Here is a 27767-nt window from a genome sequence, read left to right as displayed (position 1 = left end):
TAATTAAAGCTAATGGAATTTGCACAAGATCTGTGAGCTGAAATATTTCAGAAAGTACTGTGGTGTACATTTTGCTACTGTAAATCAAGATTTTTTATTTATCATTGTTCTAGGTTGAAACATATCTATAAATGTAACTTTAAAAGATTTTTTTTGTACAGAGAAAATACTGGCATGTTAGTGTGTTAAAATAACTAAAATATCATAGAAAATTGATAACATCATGATTAATTCTTTAATGATTGGATTTCAAGTAAATACTTTAGCAGCCTTAAGCAATAAGAGGTTTTATATCTCATTAAATCGTAGTGTAAATTGAGCAATAAATTGTTTGCTCATATGATTTAATTTGCCTTATATTTTAGGAATTAAATAAGTCATGTAAGCTACTGTATAATACCTGTTTGGACAACTATCTGGGATTTCAGTTTCATATCTTTTAGAGCAAAGCAAAGTGGAGCTTGCTGGAACTAATTAAACATAAAGACTTAAATGTTTCCCTTTCACATGTGCCTGGGATCTCTGGTGGAAAAATTGCGTATTCTGGATTTTTTCGTGACTGCAGGTGCAAAGAAATAATATTTAGAACTTGTGTATTGGTAGGTGAGCATTTGATTGAGTGATCCCAACTTGTTCACCAGTTTACCCATAGCAGGGTGAAGCATATATGCTTGCTGGTGCTCTCTAATTAACCAGGAGAACTGCTTACTACTAATTATAGTTAACTTGCTGATTTCTGTATTTCACAGTGGTAAGTTGTGTCCTTGAAGTATATAATAATCAAACACACCTCGGAAGTTGACGCCAGTGTTCTTCCCAAATCCTTCATGCTTGGCTGCTTTTTACCTCTCCCCCTTTCAGCTATATTTATATGAAAGAGAAGCTCAACAACATTATCGAGATAATAGGTGTATGGAGCCCTGCCTGTGAGGGTACACGGATAAACATCCTCCCAATCGCAAGAAACAAATATCCGTCATACCAGCACACTGCTTCTTGAAAGAGGGGCTTAAACCTGGCTGCCAGTTTTTGACACGAGAGTTCCTCTTGAGGCCATGCTATTTCTTCTTTATATGTTGATTGAACTGACAAATACCTTCCTGTGCAGTCAATATGTACTGGGGTTTGTTCTGGGTTGGGGTTTTTTGTCTTTTTTTTTTTTTTCTTTGTGTAAGTTCTTATAAGAAAGTATCTGGAGTCACAATGTTCAGCCCTGCCAATTTTGAGCGCAGGGCCACTTGTTAGTCCCTTATTACGTGTGGGCTAACAAGGAAGGAAATGCGAAAGGGTAAGATGGCAGGAAAGCCGTAGCATCTCACTGGTGATAAGGCAGCTCAAAAATAGGTTGTGACAGCTGAACTAATGATGTCACTGATGCTGATACAAGTGGGCTGCTTCTCATTATGATTTCTCTGCCAGACATAGTGACATTCACCAGCCAATGCATGTCTTGAGTAGACGATATATAAAACGAATCATAGGAAATGTGGTGCAGGAGGCATACGATAGAACATTTGCCCATTTTTTTGGTTGTGTTTTATTTTACAAGAGCACAGTATTTCTGTAGATGATAAAGGTGTATAGGTCAAGCTTAGCCTTGCTGGACCACTTTATCAGACCAGGGTCATAGGGCTCTTGTTGTGACATTTAGAGATAAGCATTTTGGAGGTAAATGAGATGGAGCAGTCTGTGAGGAGATCAGAAGGTGCTGTGTAGCTTCAGACCTCAAGTAAATTACAAATGCAGTGTTGGTAGCCTGACCATTGATATGTCCTTTGTACTATACACAGTGTATTAAGATAGCGACAGATAAATAATGTAGTTTAGTTGTCAAAAAGATGCATTTGTTGCCCAGGTTTTTGCTATAGATTTATTCTTGGTTTATTTTCCATAGAGTTATTTTTAATGAGAATGGAAAGGGAGTTAAAAATTATTTGGATTCAGATTTCATTGTGTAGCTACTTGATCAAAATATAAACTTGTTGTTTATACTCTTGTAAAGGGAAAATGCTATATTAGCTTTCAGCTATCAGATTTGATTCAGATAATAATACAGCATCCTAATTCATAGTCTCTACTTCAGATATTGAGTTTGTCTGTGATAGAGCCTTTTTCAGAAAACTGCTCTACCCTGATAAATCATCCAGAGAGAGAGAGAGAGAACGCGCACATTTAGATGGCATGGAAAAATAGGCTAATAATGTGATTGTATAGGAGTACTCAAATATTTCAATGCATTTCTGTTAATAAATTATCATTTGTTTTAATGTTCAATTGCATGTACCCTTTTTAGCTGTTCCACTTGATCGCAATGATTTGCTAGCTGTATGCAAGTGCTGGAGTTGGTGGCTTTTCCTGTTTTGATCACAGCCCAGGCAGTAAAGGCCACTAGACTTTAAACAGATAATAAATCATATGGTGTCCTTGCTAACCAACATTACGGATTCCCCCAGGTCTGAACTGAACGTCCTTCTTTCTGTTCAGTTTAGTGCAAAGAAGGTAAAATTCTATTTGATGTTAGTGTAATATTTTGAGACAAAGTCTGATGAGGAATTTTTCCAAACTGCCAAAAATAAATCTCACCAGCAGAGTTTTAGCTGGTGAGTCGAGGCATATGTATTCCTGACTTCTGTCTGTTTATTTTTACTCCCTTTTGTTGTGAGCTGTCTAAAGTTTTGATGCTGTTTAGCCAAGGAAGGAATTATAAAAGTAGCCTATAAAGTCTTTCCAAGGGGGGGAGGAAGAGAGGGGAGAAAACAAAAAATGGTGTGAAGAAGGTGTTGATGCCTTTTGTTACGGTGTGTGCCACTTATCCACTGACCTGCATGGCATATTTGGTTGGATTTAAAATACTGGAGCAAATTCCTTGCGGTTACTTTTCTGAGACTGTTTGCTCTGTGAAGATAACGGAAGGGGGATGCTCTGTCTCTATTGTTCAGCTGCAACAGATTTCAAGTTATTGCTAAGATTTCAAGTTGTCAAAGCATTTTACCCTGTTAAACTGTGTGCTCTCGGGATCAGCGTGTCCCAGGATTGCCCCAGATTGATTACTGTGGTATAACCGACTGCTTGCCAGTGGGACTGAATCACTTTGAGCTGCGTTCTCCTCTATCATGAAATGTTTTAAAAACATTTACCAACAACAAAAGCTGCTGTCTAAATCAAGCACAACACGTTTTCCCATTATGGCAAGAATTGTGCTTGGTAACGTTTTGATTGGTGGGATGAGTGTTTAGCATCCTGAATTTGCTAAATGAAGGATGTTTGGGAATCAGATTTTGTACTTGAAAGCTTTTCTCCCTTTTTGACAGCTTGACCGACTGTTTTCATGGCTTTGGGATGTCCCTTCTATTCCCTTTTTTCCTCCCTGCTTCTCTCCCTCTTTTCTCTGCTATAAACAACCAACAACAACATCTCTCATTATTAAAGATGAATATGAAGGCAAAGTCCTGACATAGTTTATATCATGAAATAATAAAAAGTTCTGCAAATCCTGTCTTTCAAAAGTTAGTACGTGTCAGACAATGCAGTTCAATAGCAGGCTCTTGGCTAGAGCTCGCCACGCACACAGAGAGGAGCAGGGCTTGCATTCTCCTGCCTCCAGAGCTGACCATGCTTTATTTCACTGAATGCCATTGCGGTGCTTTCTCATCTGCTCATGTACCTAGGGTGACTTCTGATGCTTATGCCATGTGCTTAGGCAGTGGGAATAGTGCCCTGCTTTTGGGAGCTGTGGAAGCAAGAGACTTGGGGCTGGTCTGGAATTAGATCTCCTGTATTTCTGCTTTCAGTTTTGACATCATTTTGGCTGGCGCCAAATGAGTCAGTAAATTCTCAGGCAATATCAGGGACAGAAGCCCTAAACCCCATGATTTCCTACCAGCTGAGATTTTTATTTCAAGAAATGTTGCTTTGCTTGGATGGTATAATTTTTCCTGATTTTATAAAGTTTAAAAGGGTGCCAGTATCCTGACTGTAAATCTAATGCCTCTGTAATTTCACTGTGCATTAAAACCTACCATGCCAGATTTTGGCCCTGAATGTGGGCATTTATTTTGCCATCGATGGTTATTGTTACTTTCTTCAACATCATCATCATCAGGTTACAAAGAAAACATGTTATAAAACGTGCACAGCCCTCTGGTCTTCCAGAATAGTCAGAAAGTGGGGAAAAGCTGCTCAACCTGCCGGTTTGCTTTGGTAGAGGTGTAATTTGTAGACATTTGTGATACACAAGGACAGGATCTAACCTTTTTCTGTCCTAAAACAGACAGCAGAAAATATCAGGAAACGTTTAGGTGACTTGACTTGTTCTAACGACAGAAGCCTTGTTTGCTTTGGTGCCGAAGAGGGAACTTATAAAGCTGCAACATTATCCTTAACTTGATAGGGATTAGCTGTGTGTTAGTGCAATAACCATGTAAGAAGTAAAATTTGGCTGATCATTTGTCTTTGATAGCTTCATTTGCGTTTGGCCCCCTAAGCCATTTCTCAGGGAGTGGGAGAACTCCTGATACTCCAACTCTCTGCATGACTTGTCATTTGAATGACAAAAATCACTTCTCTCAAAAGCCTACTTTTCCTTCAGGAAAATCAGATTAAACCACTCACCAAAACACTCTCAGCCCTGGATTTAATGTCCAATATGTTGCATGACTCTAGATGTAGAAGTAAATGCATTGGAAAAGAGAATTTCCCAACTTTTTAAAGTCACCTTTTCCGAAAGGCCCAAGGCTTCAACGGACCCTTTTTATATAGAGAAGATACTTAAAAGACCTCTTTATGACCTCTTGCATGAGGTTCAGGGTAGCTAAGGGACTGTGGCCTGTGTGAAGCTAGGAAGATTTCATGGTTACTTAAGTAGTTCGTGACTGTCCCAGTTGTGAGCAGTATTCTCAGAGCATCATAGGACTCTTGGTTGGAGGGGACGTCCAGAGGCTGACTAGCTCTCACCTGACCCTAAAGATGCGTCTTTAGCACGCACACTAGGTCTGGTCAGCTGTGCCTTGGAAATCTCCAAGGATGGGAAATCCACCTTCTTCCTGGGTAACCCGCATCAGTGCTACCCTCCGAAATGATGCAGCATCATGTTGCTGTTTTATACCTTTTACAGATTTATTTCTAGCTGTAAGTGTACTGTAAAGTCGCTGCTTGTGCCTCATCAGTGGAATACTACAGCAAAAATAGGAGTCCAGCTTCTTGGCTGTGCATGAATAATGCAGTGTCCTCTGCAAAGTTACAGGATTTTATTCTTCAGGCATGCACATAATGAGAATTGTGAGAATTTCTAAGTGAATTAGACCCAAACCAGCTTAAAAGTGGAGCCACTGAGAATTTTATGCAAGATAGATGTACCTTTGTTGTCCTAAATTATCTTGGTTGCTAAGTAAAAATATGCTATAAACTTTCAGAGTGATTCTATGGGCAGTATTTTAATGAATTTTGTAGCACTAAGTGTGTGGTAACTCGGAAGAAGAAATTTTGAGTTATGCAGAAACCAACAAATAATACTGTCGTCTTCAATGAGGCTATTTGCAGTTCTCTGATGGCTAAAGTCCGAGCCCTCTTGAGAAAATAATAAATAAAATAGACCTTTTACAAAATGGCAACATTCTTAGTTGAAATGATGGTCCAAAGTCGTCTTCCTTTAAGTCTAGCTTCCATTTGTGGAAATTTCTTTGGCATAAGTTCAGAGGTGTAGCTGCTGTTTAGGTAGATAGAGGCATTTACTTCTAATCGCATTAGTGTTTCAGCTGAATTATGAGATTGAAGGTGTTCAGTGCTTACCCAACATCACCACAGTTTTGTTAATTAATACTGTTTGTGACAGATACAGGTATATGTCAAACTGGAAATGCAGACTTGTTCAAAATGAATTCTAGGTATACTTTTATGTTAATCAAAGCTCCCGTAGAATACGAACAGAATTTAAGTAGTATTTCAGAACTGAAAATAGTGTTAGGAAAAACTTGACACTGACTTGTCCTTTCAGATTTTTCTGATGAAATATCTTGCTTTTGTCTTCTAGGACCTGCGCAAACAGGTAGCTCCATTACTGAAGAGTTTCCAGGGAGAGGTAAGAGCTTATGCTTCTCATGGTGCTTTCGATATTGCTTCACATGAGTCTGGTGTGCTGGCAGTCTTTCAGCGTGGCCGGGTGGGTACAGAGCCCTTGAGCAGAGAGCATTGCAGGGGTTCAGCCCTTCTGCATTTTGCTGTGTGCAGGATATGTTTGTGGTACGCTGGATTTGTGCTGGACAAGCTAAACTGGTCAAATCACTTTGCATTCAGCATACCTGAGCATAAGCTTACCGTTGCAGTGACTCAGGTGGCACATGCTAACTCGCTATGCCTCAGTGACTTGATGGTTTGAACGCTTAATGAATGCAATGTAATGTACGTATACAAAAATATGAAGATACCACAAATAGTTTTCACTGTAAACCTTTTCAGCTGTATGACATTGTATTCTAGAGGGCTTGATGGAAAACCATAAGTTGGCAGGTGTTTGTTGGAAAACCAGCAGAAAGCATTAACAGCTCTGGTGCTGGCTCTTACTTTGATTTCTCTTCACACCACTAAGAAACACATGATTAGAGTGATCACAAGTTTAAAAGCCAACTGTTGTTATTTTGAAGAATTTCTATAGCAAAAGGCAGCTGGGCCAATTACAGAATTTTACATTTTAGCTGTGGACAGCACTGAAGCGCTCACTTCACGTGAGTGCTTAGGCCAGATGGGAGCTGTTGTACTGCCTCTAGGAAAATGCCGTGTATGAAGTTTGCAAATTATATTTCTCCTTATAGAGATCAGTGCCTTTGTGGGGTGGTAGATTCAGGTTTTAGCTCACACTCTGTTACATGTCGTAGAGCTCTGCTCTTAGTTAGCTGTATTAAAGCAGCAACACTTTTTTACTTTCTCAATCTATAAGTTGTTGGCTGATTTTATACTGTTGCAGTTCCCATCAGAGCAGAAAGAAATCCAGGAATGTGTTTTCAGAAGTCTGCATAGGGAATTAGGTGCACAACTCCTGTTACCTGTAATGAGGGTTGCGTTTCTGATTACTTGTACATCCTGATAAAAATGTATCCCAAATAGGCAATAATTCCTCCTGTTAAAAGCAGTATGATATTTTTTATATTACAACTCAATTTCCCAAGTATTGCTAGAAATAAATAAATAAACAGGACAACTTTGTCCTTGATATATCTAATAGTAATTTGTGAGAACAAAGAATGACTTGTGTGAGTGTTTGCCAATGGAAATTTACACTTTAAAATTGCTCCGAGTGGATTGCAGTGCTCTTAAAACCTTTTCACTTTAGTTTCAAGCTTGCAATGCACTGACTTGAAAAGTGTATGTGTGCTTTCAGCACTGTTCTTTAATGAAGGAAATGTCTGAGGATCACGTAAGAATCATAAATCCAAATTTGGCTACCGTGAAGGAAGATTCTCCCATTAGATCTTGCCTGTTGGAGACAGCCCACTTGTTACCTTGGTATGGCTCATACACACTCCTCTTCTGTAGTTTTGATTCACTAATGTAAAAGTGAAGTTTGTGTTGGTATAAATTCAGCCTCACAAATTACAAGAGTAAAATTTGTTGGTAGAAATCCCCTCTTACGTAAATGAAGCACAAATACGTTACAAGATTGTGCTGCTGAATCTCTTAGCTGGTGATTCCAGTCTCCCTAATCTAGACAGGGTTTTAGAAACCTAAAAAACCTGAACTAATCATGATTGACTACATAAATACAGAACACTAAACTGTGAATTGTGGTATTTGATTATAGATGTAATTACTGTATCTTGTTTTGGAGACAAATCAAAATGCCAAGAACTGTTGAGTTATATTTTATTGTTCAGTATGTAGATTTGGTCTCTGTTTTTTGTTCAGGCTGACTTTATGAAAGATCATGAGATGAATGCTCCAGGTAGCTCAAGAACAGCCTGTGTTAAGCGTATAGGCTTTTCTGCATTTCAAATGCACCTGGAGATGGCTTGTCCTACTCTCCCCCAAGATGGCTCAGCAAGCAATGTAACTGGGGGCAGGACACCCACCCCACGAGCTCCATAGGATTGCTTTGCACTAGCGTGAGGGTAGCCTGTTAGGTGATACCTAATGTCCTGGGAGATGGTGGCAGAGGGACCTTTTGGTCACACAATACAAGTACTTCGGGACGTGAGCAGGGAGGAGGAAAGAGGAGTAGGGAGTGATCTGCTCGTAAGAGGTTCCCTGCTTCTACTGCAGAGACTTGTTTCAGCCCCAGACTAGGATATTTAAAACAAAACAAAACAAAACAAAAAACAACAGAAGTAAATAAAACAGAGGCAAGCAGAGAAGTAGTGAAAGTAGATGTTTTCTAGAGTCCCTTCTGCTGGAGAGAGAGTGTCCTTGAGCAGCAGGTAGGGAATGCTATAGGAGTGCTCTGGTTCACACCTCTGTAGGCATTGTGGATGGTATTACTGAACTTTGGAGCACCACCTTCTTCTCACCGGTTTCTCATACAGAAGCTCTGAAAAAAGATTCTTGCGTGATGCAGCTTCTTGTTTACTGTCTCCACCACATTTTTGTCTATGACTTCTATCTCCACCCCTACTGCTATTGCCCTATCCTTTTCTTGATCCCTAATGACAGAACTACATAGGTGCTTTTTGTGTGTCCAAGTAATATTAAGTTATGATTCTACCTCAGAAGGGAAGCAGGCTTTTGCAAATCCCGTGTGGGATGACTGTGCTCCATAGGGCTCTGGGCACTAGGGAGGGCCAGGAGATCAGAAGGGACAGAGAGCTCCCTAACGAGCAAAGGTATTTAAGTAGCTTTCACATGGGTATTGCCGTGTTCCTGCCTACCTCAGAACTGGCTCCCCACCTCCTGCCTTGCCTCAGCACTTTTGCTAGTGTGATCCCACGGTGAGCACAAAGTTTTCTTTTTTTCCCCTTTTTTGCTGGCTTAGTTTTCTGCCAGGTTGGTTCACTGAAGCAGCTCACTGCAGGCGCCTGCTGGGCAGGGGAGCGGCCAGGAGACCAAAGCCAAGGGCAGGAGGAGTGCAAATGTGCCAGCTTAGGTTGACTTAAACTGTCCTTGAACTGTACCCTCGGTGAGCCTGACGTGACTTGGAGAGAGGTTAACTTAAGCTCACATATTTAAACATCCTCCCAAGCATGCTTTATGGGACATCTGCTTGTAAACCTGTGGCTAGTTGAATTTTTTAAATAAATCCACAGGTCACTTTAGCCAATTTTTCTTTTCAGTTTGAGCATGGATATTGATATATGCTCCCCCCCCGCCCCCCCCTTCCCCTTTGTATAATATGAATTTATAAATACCACCCCCCCCGAACCAGAACATTCTGTATTCCGTGGATATTTATCTCATGCATGCAGACGAAAACTGTTCCAGTTATCAGATATGCAGTTTCCATTAGTAGTTGAAAATAACTTTTTTTTTATAGATCTCAGTGCTTTAAGTAACTGGATTTTTTATGATGACAGTTAAAGTAAAAGCATTATGAAATGGAATTTAGCATACTACAAATTTTAAAATGCACTCCTAGTTCAGTGTGAGACCCTATTAATTCATCACTGTAGTGTAATTTTATTATAGTACTTTTTCCTTATTTAGGATTTTAATGGAAATTTGAATGCAGGGGGTTTTTTTAATTAACAGAATGTTGTGTCTTATTCAAAGCTGATGGTATTGTTCTTTTGATTTTTGTGGGTAACTTTTCTAGCTTTCCTGGAAGATTTAAGGTCTGGATGGTGTAAATATGCTATTGTGAGCAAGACAGTTAGAAGTCATTAGTTTAAGAGGTGTAAAATTCCTGTCCTTTCTATCTTAAATCTCTCTTTTTTTTTTTCTTTTCTTTTTCTTTTTTCTTTCTTTTTTTTTTTCTTCTTACCATTAACCTGAGGATGCAACTTTTTAATGGTTTGCTTGCCATATGCTGGGCTAAATACAGGACAGAATCAGAAAAGGCTAAAGAGCTTTATCATTCAATCATAAAATGATTATATATCATTTGCAGTTTGGCAAGGCACTCCTTCAAGCAACCATCTAAATAAGCTGTGTTCCGAGTAGGTCATTTTGTGTTACCATGTTTACATCAGTGGATGGATATTTGTACACGAAATCTTAACAAAAAAAAAAACCAACAAAAAAAAGTTCTTGGGCTATGTTAATTTACAGAACTAAAGTTGTGGTATGGAAATCTAATGTTGGAATCCGTATTTGTGAAGTCATCAAATAGATATTTTAAGGCTGGGAAAGGATTTCCTGAGGTCATTAGCATTCTTTTCATGTGGCATAACAGTACTGTCCAACAGTAATGCAGTAATCCCTCATTTGGAGAACCCTTTAAGGCACATACTCCAAAACAACGCACTGGACTTTACTTCTGTGAAAACCATTTCTCATACTCTTCTCACAAAGCAAGTACTTTTAAGGGTATTGCCATTCTGATGAGACCACTCTGGCTTCCCACTTAGCTGAATTGCTCTTTAAACTATTAATTTGGTCAGTAGAGTAATTTAACAATTTTCCATATGCAGACAACAGAAGCTTAAAATCAGTTTGGTGTGCTGGAACTACTAATCATGCCTTTGGAGGAGTACTCTAATAATGTGTGTGCCTAAACAACTTTAGACCTACTTTCATTCTGCATTTTGAAGGGGTATTCCTCAGCTGATATTAATTTTTTTTTTTTTTTACCCCCTTTAATTTCCTTATGTTAAATTTACAAACCTAATTAATACAATTTCTTTCCTGTAGGTTCACTCCATGATGGCTCAATTAGAGTAGCAGTAGAACTGTGGTTCAGTATTCAGGCCAGCTTCATAATTGAAAACACATTTTCTTCTCAAAAGCTGCAGCTGGTTTGGTTCTGCTCATGCAGAAAAGGATATAACCTTGCATAACATAGGAAATGAACGGTTGAGAGAGAAGCCAAATTCAATTTCAGTCAGATATTTTGAGGATAAGTCCATGATCTATGGAAGCAAGGGAATGAAAAGTGTGTGTATGTGGAAAGCAGCGTATTCAGCACTCTATTAATCACGGCTAGCCTGGGTGCTGTTGTGTGCTGTTGTGTTAGCACTGATTCTAGTACAGAGGCTGGAGAGCAGCCAAGCACTCCAGAAGTTAACCTCTTAAAGACCCTGAGCTGCTTTCTGTTGAATAAATGTAATTTTGTGGTCAGAAATAAATGCTTGTGATGTAGCAGGAGCTTTGAAAACAACAGCGTGGCAAAGCTATTACAAATTGCTCTGTGTTGGGGAAGTCAACAGCATACATCAAAATTCAGAGCTCGCGTCGCACTGATTTAGGCCCAGGGCATTCCTGCTTTTCAGTGAAGGTCCCGTTAAACCACTCCGTGTAACAAAATCGAGTAAATCTAATATTTTTGGCGGGTAATTGTTTTCTTTTAACGTCCACTCCGCGGGGCGTGGGTGGTGGGTAATTTCCTTTGTATAACAGGAGCACGGGGACGGTTTTGTGCTTCATCTCGATTCCGTTTCCCAGTGCTACCGGGGAAGGGAGAGAGGCGCACAGCGTGCTTTTGGGGTAACAGCAGCGCAGCAGCATTTCATTTCTTTGTTTACACAAGTGTGTAAATGATTATTTATTTATTTTTGGCTGGCTTGATTGCAGTTTAAACAACATCTTTCCTGAGGAAGGTGATTTAAATATACTTCAGTATCTCAAAGGCAGATGCGTTCTCGCTGATGAGCATGTAGGATGTCTGCTGGTGACACTGGGCTGTGGGGTGCTGGGTTGAAAACGTCCCCAAGAGAAGAGATGCTTAACTCCAGACTGATGGACAGAACTGTGGAAACTCTCAAATACAGTCACAGCTATCTTCCCAGAGCCCCTCCTGTATGTGCCTCTTTCTCCTTCCCATATCAATACCTTCCTGGGGCAAACCTCAGCTATTGGGATAACAGGCAAGGTCCCAAACCTAACATATACTGCCAGAAGCAAGCAATAGGCACCGTGCACCTTTCTGAAGCTCTTGCAGGTTCGTCTCCATCCCATCCAGTGTGCAGGCAAGTCGTACTGAGACAGCAGTTACTACTGGGGTAACTTTGGGGAGGATCAGCCCAAATGCTCTTACTTTTATATAATTGACAAAGTGCTGAAATTTCTGTTGGCAGCTGGTGGGCTGTCTATATTAAGGCCCGCTATGCCGCTGCCGCACGTTTGGGTGAAATGCTAACAGTGGTGGGAAACTATTTCTGCAAAATTCAGACAGGCAGCACTGTTTCAGTTCGCAGTGTCAGGAGTATCTTCTCATCCTTTTAAAAAAAGAGAGCTTGAAGTGTGCTGGAAGGAATGGGGATGAGAGGGCTGTGCTGGGCACAGTATTCTGCTGAGTGTCATTATAATCCAGTCCCTGTTTCTCCAAATACAGAATTATTCCTGTATTTATTACAAAATTACTATGGGGCTCTGTACAAGCCAGTGTCTGGTCTTGCTTTGCTGTAATAGAGAAGCAAGAGGGTAAGCTCAGTATAAAATATTAACAGAAGCTTACATTTTGGTATTTATGTGCAGGTGGATTTTGCACAAAGGCAGTTAATGAGCTCATTCTTGCAAGGATTTCTCTGCCCTAATTTTTAAAATACTTAAAAGTTTGGATCATCCATAAGGGAGAAGAGCAGTTGTGGGTTCTAGGTCACTGTTCGTGGAGGCAGGAGGAGAGGCTGACGGACAGGTGAAAGCACCCACTCACTTTACTGTGTAGCTCCTTCTGCTGGGAAGCTGGAGGTGATGCCAAATAGCACAGGCTGCTGTGCCCTGGCAGGAGCACCGCTTTCTCTCCTTCCTCCCCTGTCACGCTTTGCCACACCAAGCGTGGCTGGGCTGGCCGCGGCAGGAGATGTTCTCCATCCTGCCTCGTGCTCTTGCAGAACCCTGAAGATCACAAGTGGCAAGCTCTGACATCTCCCTGGTTAGTGGCATAGTGAATAATTTGCTGGTCTATTCCCTAGAAAGATGTTCTTTGGATTTTTGGGGAAGTACGCATCCCCTGTTTGGAGGTCATCTTTTTCTTACTTCCTGCCATGTGTTTTACCTTTTTTGCATTACAAAAATTCACGACAGGCCTGTGCCAACCGAGGAGAGAGGCTAGGATGCAAAGTATGGAATTACAAGGGTAAATAATTATTCATGTGCATGAGGTGCCCCAGCTGAATTGGGGCACCCCAAATGTGGTTTCGCACAGGATTCATACACCCTTCAAACGTTCAGGTACACCATGATTCGACTAATCACTAGCACCCACACTACTGATTACTAATCAGAGTTAAACTTCGCAAATCAACTATATTTCTGCAGAATTCTTGCTGCTTGTCGATTGATCCAGATGTCCCTGGAGTCAGTCTTGCTAGAGTTACTCATCTATGACACTAGAAAACACTGGGAGGGTTTAAATAATGTGCTAGAGGGGCTAGGATGCTGGCATTATCTTGGTTGTCCAGGGGTATCCTTTATGCTTCATGGACAGCTCTAAGCTTCCAAGAAGCAAAGTCCTTATTTCCAGGGCCAGACTGTCCTCTATTTTGTTCTACTTAAGCATGAACAATACCAAAGTCTCCAGTAAAATTCTACTGCTTTGTTACACTACAGTGTATAATGTGAACTAATATATATATTAACAAAGTTAATACACTTTCATACTATAAAGACTGATGGATAGAATAGTTAACAGAAGGGAATTTTCATAACATTTGGCACTTTGACCCTCCTGTTGCCATCCCTATTTTGTCGCCCTGGTTTCATGCCATACCCAATCCATGCCAGTGCGGGACGGATGCTGGCAAGTGGCCTTGCCCCAGCCCTGGGTGCCCACCTCCTCCCTCGTGCTGAGTCTAGCAAATGCACAAGATGAGTCAGTTGAGTTTGCCGGCATGATGGAAAATAAATTCTTCCTCTCCTTCGTTGCTTAGTTTTTAATCGAGTCAGTGAGCTGAATCATGCTGCAACAGTGTGATTGCTAGATCTGATGCAAGAGAAGTGGGAGCCCGTGGCCTGAGGCAGGAGGAGGGAGCAGGGCTGCTCCATTTGGTGCCTGCCCGACACATGGATTAGGAGTCGAGCGAGAGCAGGAGCTGAGAAACGCTGCTCAGAAATGCAGAGAGGTGTGAGGAGGGAGACACAAGGGTTCTCAAAGGATCCAGGAGAGGTTCAGCAATGATAGCAGACCCACCGTCGCAGTGATCTGAAGGCAGGGTGGCAAACAGTAAAGGCTATTTAAACAAAGCTGTCATTCTGCTGTCAATATCTTGAGGCACATGTTGGGCTGGGCTGTTTTACTGGGAAGGAAGATCAAAGATTGGAAAAGCAACAAGAAGCTGTCCTGTGAGAACGAGGGAGCTGAGCTTTCCTCAGGGGATGGCAGCGTTGTTTGTCTGGGAAAATCAGGATTTATCTGGGCATGAAAGGAAGAGAAGGCTTCAAGGGTTCAAGGTTGCAGCTGTTTCACAGTGGAGGGAAGCAGAATTGAAAAGTTGAAGGATTTGAGACCTCCTTAAAGCTCTGTTCTTAGCTCTGTTTAACTTGAGGTTAAACCAACAAGTTGGTGAGGCAGGCATGCTCTTCCCAAGCTCTTCCCTGGTAGCATACCTATGCACTGCACCCAAGCAGCTTTGTTAAACAGATTGGTATTGTATCCACTCTGTGAAGTCCTTATTTTTGTTCAAGAATTTATAGCACAGCTAACATGTACACCATATGCTTTAAGCAGCTGCACAGGAACCATTTTTTAATTTTGCTTCAAAAATCTTTTAATTGCAGGAAACAGGAAAAAAAAGTATTTTTACTTCTGTCAGCTGCAAAAAAAATTAACTGGGCTGATGAACTATATATTTTTATTAATTTGTAAAATTACAATGTTATATTTTTATTACTTAATTTATTAATATAGATATCTGTTGGTATTAAGAAAGCGAAATCCAGCCAACTGTGCACATACCCTGTGTGCTTCCTAATCCACACGCACAGTGTGTTGTAGAGCTGTTGCGGTGCACCACCTTAGCAACTGATGTACTGTTTTATATGAAAGAGCAGCTAAGCTCTATTGTAATGGCTTCAAAGAAAGACTGATGCCATTGCATAGCGTTAATAATGCTTGCTATAGCCGCCGTTTGATTCCAAGGCAGCTATTCAAGAATATAGCACGGCTTAAAATAATGGTGCGTTAATGAGTTGTTATCATGCTTTTCCCTTTGTTTAATATGTTTCTTACAATTCTTAATGGCATTTCAGTAGCTCGAAGTAATTGAAGACAAACGAAAAAACTTTGTGATGCAAAACAATACGACAAAAGATGTGTAAGGGAGCTGTCTGAATGAAGGGGGATGGGTGTCTCGTTACGGCATCTATTTATGAAAAATCAGAACAGAAAAATAACTTCTGTTTTAAGTCATTTATTTTTCCTTGATAAGTTAGTTCCAGATTGGGTGCAGGACAGTAAAAGATATATCTTTCATGTTAAGGTGGCTAATGAGAGTGAGAATTGCAGCTGAAGAGCAATGAGAATAAGTAGAAGAGTTAGCACTACAAAATTCATATTTAGCATAGTTGTGTTTGAAACACTTGATATGCAGTTAATTGTACTGCAAGTAAATCCCCAATACTTCAGTAATGCCATCCAGACACAGAAAGCAATGTGATCCCTTCACTAAGGACTTGTCTTTGGGATGCCAAGTTGTCTAAAAACAAAAGAAAAACACAGCAGTGCTGAATGATCCAAGTCGACCTGTCAGGAGCAACACATCGTGGCCATGTGCCCGTCCCATGGTCTGCAAATGTGTTAATGTGCCGATATCTGTAAGTTCAGAGAATTTAAGTATTGATGCAGAATGCACCGGCATCTGGCAGCCCCAGCTTCCTTGCAAAGAGCTTTATCTTCCTGTTTCATCTTTAAATTCAGAAATACAATTGTGCAGCCTTCTGTCTGACTGCAGTGGATGAGACAATACCGCATGCAGTACAGCACAGAAGAGCATCCCACTTCTGCAAACCTGAATACAGAATCCAGGTGATTTGTGGAGCAGTAGACATCAGACTTTAATTAACTGACATGTCTTAGTGCATAAAGAGTGACAGATTCCAAAATAAAGCCACGGACTTTACTTTTACGTTTTTGAACTTGACTGGACATAGGAAAGAGGCAATGTTCAGATAAAACTACATTCAGTGTCTTCCCTGACACAGGTGGCCAGATTTATGGGGCTTACCTAAATGTGGAGATAAGCCCGCTGATTTCATTGATGATATTTTGATTTTAGGCAGGTGTAGTAGACATTAGACTGTGACCAAGCATTCCTAAAATAGGCTGTCTGTGCTACTGGAGTAGCATGCCAGCAGTATTGGGCAACCAGCTGTCATTCTGGCAATGGAGAATGGGAGCAGACCAAGGCGGTCTTCACGGGCAAGTTGGAGAGAGATGATTATGGAGGGGAAGGGTGTCGTTCAGCCTCCGGGATGAACTTGGTACCCCGAGCAACAACTCATGAAAGCACTTGACGTGGAAAAATAAGGTGGATAAAGGGAGGACTGCTCTCAAACCGGTGTCTCACTGTGGCTCCCTCCATATAGCTCCGATGATGTTTTAAAGATGAAGAGTGTGCTAAGGAGGGAGGATTCAGAGTGTCTCATTTCTGTTATCTCAGTATAGCGCCAGTGGTATTATCAAGACAAATAGTATGCCAAAACTTAAAAGTGAACATATGTTTATGGGGGTGGTGGGGAATACAGAGGTCACTGTTGTTTCTTTCTAGTCAGAGAAGACATAATGGGGCCTGGTTTAGATAAATTAAGATTTGGAGCTAAGCTCATGTCAAGACTACACTAGTGTAATTATAAGTTGACTTCTTTCAGGGTCCCTGAAGTTTTTAGAGTCAAATAAAAATGTTCAGCAAGAGTTTGATAACGTAGTTCAACTGTTTTAATGCGAGCTGATTGCAGCTCATCCTTGTTGGCTCCCAAACCAATTTTACTCTGTTTTGAAAAATTTTCAGTGAACTTCCAAATACTTCCACGTTGTTTCAGTGCTCTGGTTCCTCTGTTTCTGGACTTCATTTATATTTTGCTACTTTTTATGTCATTTTCATCCCATATTTCCTTGTTTCCTTACGCAGCTGGAAGCTGGCGTAGTTAATTTTTTTTTTTATTCCAGTTAAAGTTGTCATGGTGCTTTTTCTAAAGTTTATTTTAAGATACAAAATAGTTGGGGTGCTCATTTTTACTAGAACTTTAAACTGGGCAGATCGATTGATTTTTTTTTTTAACAACTAAAACACAAAAAAATCTTTCTGCCTGGTGGGATTGTTTGGAATTCTGGTTCTGAATTGGGGGTGGGGGGGGAGGAGGGGGAAGGTGTGAAAGTTCCTGTGATTTAGAAACCACTTCCGTCAAAAAGTCTCTGATCTCCTTGGAAGATGTTGTTTCAATTCTGTTTTATATTTCAATCACTATATAACTGGTAAGGAGTGAATAAACCGTACCTTTTTTTAATACTTGGGGAGAATATAAGTACAAATGCCCTTTATTAAAATGTGAAAAAAATTGTAATAGGAAAACAAATCCATCCTGTTATTTCACAGAAACGCAAGCATTTTAAATGCTTTGGTTTCATAAAAAGGGCAAATGAATTTTTCAAAATACAGTACAGAATCAGTTCTGTAATGCTAATTGTATTTAATAATAGTAATTTAAATTTGGCTGTACTCTGCTCAGCAGCAGTGAGAGAAAATTGTATGTGGGAACGTTAAAGTCCAGAAGTCTAACATATGGTGTGCTTTGGCCTTCAAAGTCTGTCTTTATGTACCCATGAAATATCTCAACTGCAAAAGTCTTTCTGATGGCTGCCCCCTCCTTTCTCGCCCGTTCACAAACAGTCTGATACTCCCCAGCATTGGTTTACACTACCCGGTGCCTCTCTGCCTTTGGCAGTTTGTTCCATATTCTAATTTCAAATACTCTTTGTGTGAAAATGTTCTAACTGAATTACTTATGTTCTCATTCCCTAATGAGCATCAGTCCATCTGTGATTGCTTGAATTCAAATTAATAAATGGGTTATTCACAACCATCAATCCCTTGCTCTCCAGCATGTCATATGCCCTGTGAGATTCCAGTACCTTTCCGTAGCCTTTCTTGGTAAACTCTAAAAGACAAATACGGCCAGGATTTCTTGAGAATTTATATCTGCTCTCTACGTCCTCCATCATTTTGGCCTCTGCTGCTTGTTTATCATCTTTCCAATACCTTTTTTTTTTTAATTGATAAGAGTAAGTTGCAAATAGGTCAGGTTTCAGTTACGCTACACCTCCCCCAAGCTACATAAATTAACCCAGATTTTGGGGGGATGTAAGCAAAATAGGAATTTGGTTTGTTTCTCTAAATACAGCCTTGTATTGTGTTACAGTAACTTGTCTCTTTACAACCTCTCGCCGTACCTCTCCAGATTTCATTGCTGCTGCCAAACGCTGTGCAGATGCTTCCAGTGTCCTTATTTTCCTCCTTGACCCCTCCCCTCGAGTCTTTTCTTGGTTTATACGTTGTGCATTGTGCTTCTGTGTAATTTCCACAATTGTCCTTGTCCTTTGGTTTTCTGGCCTTAATCCTCTCTGTAACGATCTCTACAAGTCACTTATCAGCCATAAGACTAATCTATACCAGTCACGTGGCGTTCCTGCGCTCTGCTCCTGTGCACTTTGCGTCTGACTCCCTCCATTATTTTAATCATCTACATTGTAGGATTTCCCTGCCCCCCCCCCCCCCCCCCCCCCCAAATCCTTCCCTTCGCAAAGTCGTTTTCGTACAAAGTAAACAGAAGTGGCACCAAATCTGACCCCGCAGCACCCTCCTGCTTATCTCTCCTCCTCCCTGCGCGCTTCCTTTCCCTGGCACCCTCTGCTTCCTGTGCCCGAGCGCTCTGCAAACCACTGCAGCCAGGCGGGTTTGTAGCCCGCTTTCTAATTCGGCAAATCTCCCTCCCATAGAATAAAATATCAGATACTTTCCCGAAATACAGATAGAGTAAACTCTGTCCATTGTTTCTGCCTTATCTACCAAATCAATAACGTAGTGAAAGAATTCAAGGACGTTTTTCAGACAGGACCTTCCTTTTTTAGTACATGTTGATGCACACACCTTTAAATGGCTTCATAATGTTAACTGCTTTTCAAATACACAGAAGAATTGATACCAGGTCTTTGTATCCGTAGTTCTTCAGATCCTTTCTTGCTTTTTATTAAAATATGGGAACGATAATCTCCATACTTTCGGTTTCCTGATTGCAGTAAGCTGCTGTAGAACTGTGTCAGGCTTTCCTGTTTCCCTTTCTGTCTCTTTCTGCTTCGGAGTATTAATTCAATGGACCTGGTCTTGGGTTGGTTTGGTTGGTTTTTGTCAACATTTAGTAATTGTAAATCCTCTGTTTTCTAGTACATCAGGAAAATACATGTTTACTAAAAAAAGTTGCTGTGGGATAAGTATTTTGTTCTCAGAGCTATAAAGCTGCCTTTCCTTGTAAAAGGAAGTTTCAGATGAAAATACAGATTTAGGGGAAAATACCAGATTGTGTGAGGTAGCTCACCTGGGCAGACAGCTTCTTAGATTAGCATTGCCTGTATTACAAAATAAGAGAAGAAGCTAGTCAGAGGAGCTCCTAAGTGCAAGACAGTATAGACTCTATGGGTCTGTGCCTGAGCTTTATTAGAAAACTTACTTGTATGTAGAAGATTCACAGTTGTTTAGTGTTAAGTACAACAGGGTCCCCGACAAGTACATCTTTTCATCCTCTCAGAGGCTTAGTGGAAATAATAGAAAGATATATTTGCCACAATAAAGGCAGAGCATGGCATCAGAAGTGCCCGCGGTTCCCGTTTGTTGTGTTAGATCTTAATAAGTGGTAAAGGAAAACAGTTGTTGAGGAGAGAACCTGTCTGGCAAATACCATGCTTTTTATAAAGATTTAAAGTAAAGAATCACAATAGGCAGTAGTGTTCATAAAAATATTGATGCTTGCTATTGTGCTGAAACAGGACTTTAAATTATGCTCAGTACAAACGTACCAGAAATATTCTTACAAGGCTGCTTCTATAGGAGCTGTACACAGGAGACTCGCGTTCCCTTTTTATGTATTAACTAGTTTTATATGAAATATATTCATTTATTTTTATAGCTCGGAGTGTAAGAGTTGTACTGGAACAAGTCTAAATGCCTTCTATTCTCATCCCTTTTAGATTGATGCATTGGGTAAAAGAAGCAAAGAAGCAGAGGCAGCCTTCTTGAATGTTTATAAGAGATTAATTGATGTTCCAGGTAAGCAAATTATTTCCTTATTCTGAAAAACTGATGGTTTATGTTTGAGTGGATGCTATTGGGCATTTTTTCTACCTTTGATAAGGTAAAGATGAGCAATTGCTTTCTGAAACTGCAATTCTGAGCAATTCTGAAACTGATATGCTCCAGTATTATTTCTAATGGAAGGAACTATAACTAAGGCACATTTCATGACTTCTCTTAAAACTGTTCATTGCATTTACATTTTAATGATTGTATTAATCATTTTATATTATTACAATATTGTGTGATTCTCAGTAATTTGTTTATTAGAGGGTTTGGACATTTTTAACAAAAAAGATAGATCTTGAAGCTTCATCAAGAAGCAGCAATATTTGTACTTTTAAAGGACAGAGAAAATTCTTCATACCTTCCCCCCCCCCCCAAAAAGCCTTACTGAAAAGTAAATCACTACCAAATTTCACTTCTGTTCAGTGTAAGTGTGATCATAAATTTTATTCAAAGGCCTTTATTGTATGTTTTTTCAACTTTCCTTTATGTTTGGCATCAGAAAGTTTCCAGTTCATTTCTTTTTACATTTTGGGAGCTGATTTTTTTTGTTTTCCCCAATGGTAGATAAATACTCTCTGAACAGATTTTTCTTTTTGCAACTGTACCCAAAGATGAGAGGGAGTTAGGAGTCCAAGTCTCCACTTCCAAGCCTTGGCCTGACTGAGCTGTTGGCATATGACACTGTGTGTGTATGATTTTATGCCTTTATAAAACGTTGACATTATATATAATATTCAAAATACTTATCTCAAGAGAGGTTTTGAGGTATAATTAATACTTCTAAGGGCTTTTAAGGCCTCATTGCAAAGTGCACCCTAGTCTTTACTTGCTTTACCTTTTAAGGAGCACATTTCATGCACGCTTCAAATAAAAATTAAGTTTTTAATGTTTTGTTTACAGCTTAACTGGTTAAAAGGTCAGTGTTTTTTGGATGCTCAGTCAGAGCTAACATACACGTTTTTTAATGCTTTCACATTTATAGTCAAGTAGTGTCCAGTAGCCAGTTCCTGCTGTGTTAAGTGCAGCGTAGGTAGAGAGATGTAGGGACTTACCATGCTCATCCAAGACCACAGTTGCCTCAGAAAGGTTGTTTTTTAGGTTAATCAGCTATGGTCTGTGAGTTTTCGTTTACTTGTTTCCTGCTTATAGTCTTAGTAATGTTCCACAGGTGAACAGCTTCCTTTGCACGTCTGCTCGTGCCGTGGGAAGAGGCAGATGACTCAGAGAGGCTCCTGACCGTTGCTTACACTGGCACGAGCAGCATGGGCATGGGACGGGCTCTCACAGCTCTGTTTTGTAAAGGAAACTCCTCCGTGAAAATGTACCCAACATACTTGCAGCCTGCAAGTCCACCATTCAGTGCCAAGGAGAGAAGCTGTAGCCCCTCCATCTCCATACTAACGCAGCCCAGGGTGCTTGTTCCCTGTCGTAATTTGGGAGGCGAGTAGGTTTGATTTCTAATGGTCTGGTTTTTTTCACGACTAAGCAGTCATGTCAGACAAGAGCTGCATGGGATCCTTTTCATGCTCTTGTGCAGAGGCTTTTTTCTGAAGCCTGGCATTACCACAGGTGCTAAGATTTGAACAGCAGAGGCAGGCCAGAGCCTTACAGAGAAGGTCGGACATACATCCCACCCGTGCTGTAGGATCTAAATGGTGAGGGACTTCTTTGTAGGAGAAAGAATTTTCTCCTTTCCTTCATTTGCAAGAGCAAAATTTACACCCCTTCTTCCACACTGCACAATCTCTCTCCTGTCCAGCCTTCCCCTGCGCATGCCTTATGTTATGTGTCAGGGAAATATTTCTTTGATATTCTTACTACATGTAAAAATTTCGGCCTGGCTAAGTTGTGAGTGCGATGGAGTCTGTGGGATTAGAAGTATCTACACGTTTTAGTCCCATGTTCTGTCTGCAGGCCTGAGAGGCACACGAGGAACGTACTGATGTTGCTAAAAGCAAATTCCAGGTTCTCGAGCAGAAGTCCAGCCAGTCTCCTGTAGCTGTATGCAGGCGTAACAAATACTCACTGTTTACAACACACACTGCAACGAAAAGGAAAACAGCCATTAGGAATGTATGGCACTGGTATTTGTCACGACGTGGTAGGGCTGAGTTAGGCGTACGCAGTTAGGGGCTCGCTTTGTTGTATTGCTTTTTTTTAAAATTTCCTTCTCATCATATGTAGTCTTTTACGTTGGGTATGTATCCATGGAGGGCTTTCCTTTATAAAAGACCATCAGTATTCATTTATCACGTGTTGTTTTGCCTCTGTGTGGCTTTACATATCTTTTGACCTGTCCATTAGGTATTTCAAATATTTAGGTATACTTTTAGCTCCAGAATCCTGCTATGTTTTCTTTTCGGTGTGAGAAGGGAGCTATGATGTTTTGAGAAAGCTATGACTGGAATGCTGCAGAGTGGTTATTTAGCATTAAGCATCACTGTTACATGACAAGGGTGCAATTTTATCAGACTTTCAATATCCTTTATAGGACCATATAATAATTGCAGCTGAAGTCTAATTCCCAGCAGCCAATTTTATAGTTCTTGAGGAAAGCATGTATTCCTCTCCTCAGTAATAATGTGCACACTTTATATAATTAAAAAGGGCTTCTATTTTAATTTTACTATGAAATGATCTGTGTTGAAACTCCAGCTATGGTACTTTATGGATTCAGCTAAGTTTAATGATTTTCTTTCCTGACTTGACCAGAGTTTTCACTCAGGCTCACCAGTAAGGAATTTGTGGGAAGGGTGGTATTTTACTTGTAAAATTTCCTATATACATCAGGGGGTTTCTCTTTAAAAGATAAACCAGACCTTTTCGTATCTCTCTCCAGCTTTATGATACTGTTAAAATAGCATTATCATTGGTTCGTGCTGCAAAATTTATCCTTCCTAAAGGAAAGTACATGTCAAGGAAAACATTTTGTTTTATGTACATTTATACAGCTATAATTCTCACTCAGATCATTCTGTCTTGCTTGAGACTGAACATTTTTAATTAATGGAATTAATTTTCTCATTTAATTGCCTTATTTTCAGTATGCAGTAGAGAGCTAGAAAAAAGCAAACGCTGCCACATGAATTGCACTAATCAACAAGGTTGTCACAACTTACCTTTAAAAATAATGTGAATATATTAATTTTGAAGTAAAGGGAGGTTGGGGTTGTATTTTGAGGAAGCCTTCTTCCATCTGTACAAGATTTTTTTCTCTCTAGTTTTACAAAATAAGTGTATTATGTTAGCACCCTTGGCTTTTAGGATCTTAATCTTGCAAACACTTAAGTGAAATTGGAGCCCTGTTGTGTAAGTGTTTGGAGGAGCGGGGTTGCCTTGCAGAAACAGTATATTCATAATACTGTTTTTCTAAAGCTTTAAAAGAAAAATATTAAGCATTAAAACTACTAAAAATTAAATATTTTTCTTTTCTAAAAGAATGGTTCGCTACTTAATTTTTTTTTAAACAAAACTTCACTGTAATTTTCAAGTAAAATTTAAAATGTGGAGACCCAGAGTGAATGCCAGATGACAGTATCTGGATAAACTGGTTAAATAGAGTTTCACTTTATGCTGTGTCCTTATTGCTGTGCAGGTACTGCACAATGCCACAGTTGGATTTGCTCAGTTTTCAGTATTGCTCCTGTTAAGCACAGCTCCTGTGTAGGCAAAGAAGAAAGATTTCTGCCTTTAAACAGAAAAATCTGTTATCTCGATGTGGCAACAACTAACCGAGTTTGGGTTCAGTGGCTGTTTTCCTAGAAAAGCTGATCGTGTATCTTTTGCAATACTGCTAAGAGCTTGCCACCAAAGGGGAGTACTGAAAGCTGTCTCCTTCCTGCTTCTCCCTTTACTCCAAGGTAAAATTTACGTGCCCGGGCTGTGGGCACAGCAGTGCCAGCCAGCCATGCTCAGGCACCCAGCGCACCCCGCACTCGCCGCCGCTCCTCCGCGCGCACCACGGCTGCCTCCCCTCCCGCGCTCCGCTTTGCTGAAACGTAGTCCTAACCCTGGCTCGCTCCTCCGTGCTGCCTTTCCGCTTGAGGCACAGTATTGCATCTCGGTTATACCCTGTACAAATATTACAGGAAAAAGTGTTGCGCTTTTTCAGCATATACATGTTTGAGAATCAGGGTAGGTTAATGCAAAATATTTGTTCTTGGTTTGGTGGGGACTGTGCAGCCTTCTAGGGTTGAGCCATAAATGGTATTCGTTTCTGCTTAATGGGAATTTTCTCATCAAGAAACTAAATGACTCTCACAGTGTAAAAGGGGATGTATGTGTATTTTTATTGGAGACTCTTCACAGGTCTCCGTTGTGATCAGATTTGCCATAAGTTTCGTGCTATATAATGTGTGTGACGTCTTTTTTAGCTCAGAGGACCCGCTATCTAAGGAAAATATAACATAAGAGAGGGTAAAAAGATTTTTTTTTTTTTAAATGTGCGCTGTCAAAACAATTAAAAGCAGTAACAGTGAAAGATGGCTGAAGTGGAAATTTTATCTTTCCCTTACTCCTTGCCATCATAAATTGCACGCCCTGCCATGGGGGCTGTATCTTACTAAGGGGTTTGAAGGAGGAGCAGGCTAGTTCCAAGGGAGTTTTCCACACACCCATCATTACACGTAGTGGTTTTGTTTACATATAATCACAGTTCAGCCTTGCAAATTCAAACTGCCCTGCATAGGGCTTTCTTTTTCCAAGAAATGATGTAGCTGAGGAAACACAAACTTCTTTTAAAACAAGTAATCAGTAAAGCACAAAATAAGTGTTAGGGAATTACTTCTAACGGCAGAAATGAAAATTTGTTTCTCACCCATAGAGAGAGCTTCATTCCTTCACCACGGAGCCCATGCTAGCAGCAGTGTGAGATGCAGTGCTTACTCCATTGGCTTGTGATTATTTACAACTTAGCAACACTCTCCAGACTTGTATTGCTGTTTGGGCTAAGAGAAGACTTCTATTTAAAGTGTATTTGATCAATGTTCTGAGGTTAAAGGTGATAGAAGAGAAAAACAGGTTTGAGATATCCCCCCCCCCCCCCCCCCCCGAAAAATTATCTGCTGCTTATGTTGGAGGTGATAAATGTGTATGAAGTTGTTGTATTTATATACGTTATGTGACATGTTTGGATTTTTTTGTAAAGCATAATGTTAAGCAGAAAGCATAAAGGTTAATGCCAGCCCTGATAGCAGAAAGTCTGTATAGACGTTTACATACCCAGATGACCCAGAAGTTGCATGATGTGCTTAAATTGCAACATAAGCACACCCAGCCTTTTGTGCTGGTAGAGAAGTGCTGGTTGAATGTAAATTCAGAGGAGACATGAAGAGGGGAGAAGGAAAAGAAGTTCACTCCAAGGGACTGTGTTAAGCATATCTCGAACTAGAATATTAAAAACATAGTTGGAAAAAGTTAATACTCAGAGCACTCTTCATTGGGCTAAGTGTTAATTGTTTGGCAAAACTCTGTCTAAAGAGCAAGATCGGGTTATAGTATACCTTGAGTTTGTGGTATATCAAGGCTGATCAGCACAGACGATTTTTGAGAAACGTTTGGTGTCATTACAAATAGTGTGAAAGTTTTCAAGCAGTTCCTGGTGTGTTAATAATATCTGTCAAAATGATCGCACCTTTCCCAGTAAAATATATTTGAATAAAATGGAAGATAGATGCATAAAATGAAAAGGCTTATATTTTTGCTGCCCCTAACTTTACAAGGGAAATTAATATTCATAACATGTGCCTTTTCTCAACCTTAGAGGGAAAATAAAACAATATTACAGTGACTAGTCTTAGGAGGAAAGGAAGCAAAATGAACTTGCTCATGGACAACAGAAGTAGCACAGACAGCCCCTCAAACAGAGCAGTAAGGTATCTTTCTGAACACACTTGAAAATCTGATAAAATTAAGCAGAAAATTGAGCATAGTTAATACTTGAAAGAGTGAAAAGCGATAAACCCCTGTGGTTGCAGGCAGTGATTTAGCTTGTGACCGTATCCCATCTGAAGACAAACTCCTTGATGCTTCACCAGTATGCTTAGACCAGGTAAAAAAACAGAGTTGCATAAACATATGAGAAATGCCCCAGTTCTGGAAGCTGGGTCTGGAAGAGAAGTCTGTACAGTAAAAAATTAGGGACTGGAGACATTGGTGATTTTCCCCAAACTGTTCTGCAACCCTTTGCACAGAGAAATGCCCCAGGTGGGGGTGAGAGGGACAGTTTAAAGTCCAGGCTGCAGACAGGAGATTTTGAGCAGCCTTTTGGTAGGGTCAGCGGCTGCTACCGTTTTATTTTCCAGAACGGTCTGAATCGCCTGGGATGCTGCTCCAGCCTTCGGGTAGTCCAGCACTGAGGAATGTAGAAGTAGCTCATAATCACTTCAGCCTCCTTCCCTCTGGGGTTTGAATTCAGAGACACAGCATAAAATACAATTTTGGATCTGTACTGGATGAATGCATGCTGGTAGGGCATACTGTTAGCATTACATAGTTATTTTCAGATGAAGTGCAAAGTCCTGGCCAATTCTCGTCTTTAATATTCATTCACTTTATCCTTATGTTTTGAAACTCTTTTCAAAATAACTAAAAAAAGCTCTGTTACCTGAATATGTGGCTTGAAATTGGGCTTGTCTGATCACACACTTTTTTCTTTTGTTTTTCTCGTTGCATTAATAATTGGATTAATTCCTTTGTAAAAGCTGGAATAAATATTCGAAGGAAGAAGTATCCCTAAAGCATACACTTTAAAAAATTTATTGTGTGGTTGTCAAGCCCTATTTTACTTGGTAGGCTGGAGGCATGGAAGGAAGAGGGGAGGTGCAGATAAGGGGAAGGATGCAATGAATAGAAGCAGGAAGAATGTGCCATATAAGAGAGGAGATATCCCTGCGGGCACTGGTTGTGTTCACCTGGAGGTTGTAACTGCAGCACCCTTTGAAAGCTGTTGCTTCAGGGAGCGGAGTTAGAGCAGCCCTGGCCCCGGTGACTGGAGCAGTGCTGCGTATTCAGAGCGAAGGAGGCAGACTGTGGTTGTGATGCGGAGTATTGGACTTTCCCTTTCTCGGCTGCAGGAACGTGAACTGGAATTAGAATAAAGCCCAGCTTTTGGAGGGTTTAGTGCTAAGTCTATTCAGAAGCTTTTAGGAGAAGGAAGGGATGATTGTGGCAGAAATGCCTTCAAACATAGTGGAAGGTTCTTTTTCCTTTTTATAATCTCAAAGTAGGAGAAACAAAACTTAGACTACAAACGATTTTCTGTAACTGTCCTTTGCTTTGCACTGACCTCAGTGTGCGAGCAGTAAATTCCAATGTTTTCAGCCATTATTAGAATATTAACAATCAAATGGAGCATTTTCAGTTGCAGTGGCTTCTCTTGTAACTCATTAGGTTCTTCTTCAGTTG

General features: G+C 40.3%; 1 protein-coding gene across 11 annotated transcripts in view; it reads left to right on the top strand.

Moving 5' to 3' along the window:
- Positions 1 to 27767, top strand: part of CUX1 (cut like homeobox 1) — a 287680-nt gene that overhangs the window by 107428 nt on the left and 152485 nt on the right. For all 11 annotated transcript variants that reach the window (XM_075518105.1, XM_075518102.1, XM_075518101.1 and 8 more), the window contains exons 3-4: positions 6029 to 6076; positions 20252 to 20330. In XM_075518105.1, coding sequence (XP_075374220.1) covers positions 6029 to 6076; positions 20252 to 20330 — 127 coding nt within the window. The remainder of the gene's footprint in view (positions 1 to 6028; positions 6077 to 20251; positions 20331 to 27767) is intronic.

This window comes from Mycteria americana, chromosome 15, assembly GCF_035582795.1.
Source record: "Mycteria americana isolate JAX WOST 10 ecotype Jacksonville Zoo and Gardens chromosome 15, USCA_MyAme_1.0, whole genome shotgun sequence".
NCBI classification, from domain to species: Eukaryota; Metazoa; Chordata; class Aves; order Ciconiiformes; family Ciconiidae; genus Mycteria; species Mycteria americana.
This window is presented reverse-complemented; position numbering and strand designations above follow the sequence as displayed.